At 39.2% G+C, this 2,147-nt stretch overlaps 1 protein-coding gene across 1 annotated transcript in view; it reads right to left on the reverse strand.

The window, feature by feature from the left end:
- The window catches only part of LOC119582340, an 81,633-nt gene that overhangs the window by 73,072 nt on the left and 6,414 nt on the right, over positions 1 to 2,147 (reverse strand). Inside the window, exon 2 of the mRNA XM_037930555.1 lies at positions 895 to 1,051. Within this exon, the coding sequence (XP_037786483.1) occupies positions 895 to 1,051 (157 nt within the window). The remainder of the gene's footprint in view (positions 1 to 894; positions 1,052 to 2,147) is intronic.

Consider the following 2,147-nt stretch of genomic DNA (forward strand, 5'->3'; position numbering starts at 1 on the left):
CATCATTGTTAATAAGTAACACAACCTGAAGATATCCACAAAAACTAGAATACAAGACACCTTAACACTAAGATATGAAGGAGAAGCTTATATCCTCAATGGAAAATGAGTAATAATAACAATAAGTAATTTATGATGATATTACGTAACCATGCCACCCCCCAGTAATGATAATAATAACTGAACATTAGTCGAAAGATCATCGAAAATAATATACAAAAATATGCACAGAATAAAAAAGAGAAAATGTATAAAACAATAGACAAATTTTTAGCTAGTTAAACTGTCTCATCTCCTCGCCTCCTTGAAGAACGCAATATTGATAAAACATAACATGTAAAAGGAGACGAGACCAATTGCTGCGAAATTGATGGGGTAAAGGGATACAGGTTGGTAGATTACTGCATACCCCTTAAGATAGGAAATTATGTAGCGGTGGCAAAAAATTTATCTCCTTAAACTTTTCGTCGGGCTTACAACATATATAAGCTAAACAATAATGATGGTACCATAGGAAAAAAAAGGTAAATGATTGTCAAACACACCCTTCTCTCGATCATCAGTCTATTTACCATTAAAATAAAGATCAGCTTTAGCGACTAAGCTAAAAATATGAAACTAATAGCATAACTATAACTGAAGATTCCAATCACAACAACGTAATTCTTTGGCGGTTCATATGTCCTCCCTCCCCCTCACCCCCGCTACCCTCGTCCTAAATATTTCAGGTAGTGACTGATACGAAATAAAATACAGATAAAACCATCGATAGAAAAAAAAAAGGCTCCATACACATGTACAAAGCATTTTTCTTTTCTTTTTTGTTATGTCCTTCATCATCCCTCCCTCCTCTCCCCCTTCTTGTCCCAAACGTAGACTCGTTCCGCTACTCACCGACTGACAAGGGCTTCGGGCTGCTTTCGGGGTCTCTAGCCAATAGGACAGGCGATTGTCTGTTTGGCGAGTTCCCATTGGTCAGATGTGCGTTGGGTTCCCGCGAAGTGACCTCCTCCTCTGACCGCCCATTGGAGCGCTCAGCACTGCCTTCCCGCTGAAATGTAAGCAACCTCAAGATTAGTTACTCTGTGCTTTTCTTTTTCTTTAGGATGTGACGTCTTTGAAATGACTTTTCTTTGCATGATTTCCGTGTTCGTGGGTATTTTCGTTCATTGTTCTACATGTTTAATCTCACAGGGCGGAGGAATATGCGAGAAAAGGGGAAAGTTACTACCGTCCGTCTGTGCATATGATACACCGCTCCTTCTCTCTCCGCTGGCCAAGAAATGCTGATTAAATCTCATCACAGGAATAATTTGCGACTACGGTTTTACGTAGCGCCATGTATCATATTCAAAATCCGATTAATGATTAACACGCAAAAGCGCGCGTGTGTGTGCCCGCATAGTTATCCGCGTCATAAACTCCAAATTAATAAATATGAAGAGCACAAGAGTACGCGTCACACAAACCCCTTGGCTTAGAGCATGCAATGGGGCTGCGTATGTCGTTAGTATTTTGATTTTTCATGGTTTAAGTACTTTACCTTAATATTTCTAATATGCATATTTGATCACATGTTCGCAATACGCGACCATATGATCAAAATTTAAAACGTCATTTCTTCGTCAAGACTTCCTCGTAAAGACTGACGTAAATAGAACTTCGGTTTTATTATTATTCATAGAATTCCGTTCTTTAAAGGATCTGAACAGCTGAGGATCGAAATGCGGGTCACACAGAGTCTTGGATATTTCATACCTGATTTTAAGCAGTTTTCAATATGCAGCAGCAACCACGGCCGGTATGACATGCCACAAAATGCCAATATGCGAAATTCTTGTCATCTTTTTATGTCTCACTCACTCTTCCATTTAGCGTTTCTTTTTGTTTTGCAAATGGGGCACACGCGCTTAGAGACTCATCCTCACATTAAGAACCAGAGGGTATTCCTTAGTCTACAGATACAGCGTAAAATTCAATTTATTCCCTTCGCTCTTCGAACCTGGGTGTTCAGACCGCTGGGAAATGGCTTCGGACTCATCTTACTTGGCTTTTCAGTACATATTACAGACTTAAACATGATCACATCCAAAACAAGTAAAGAGTGATGTTTGTTTTGGTAAGATCAGAATCACTGTTTTGATTAG

The sequence above is a fragment of the Penaeus monodon genome, chromosome 15 (genome assembly GCF_015228065.2).
Source record: "Penaeus monodon isolate SGIC_2016 chromosome 15, NSTDA_Pmon_1, whole genome shotgun sequence".
Taxonomy (NCBI): Eukaryota; Metazoa; Arthropoda; class Malacostraca; order Decapoda; family Penaeidae; genus Penaeus; species Penaeus monodon.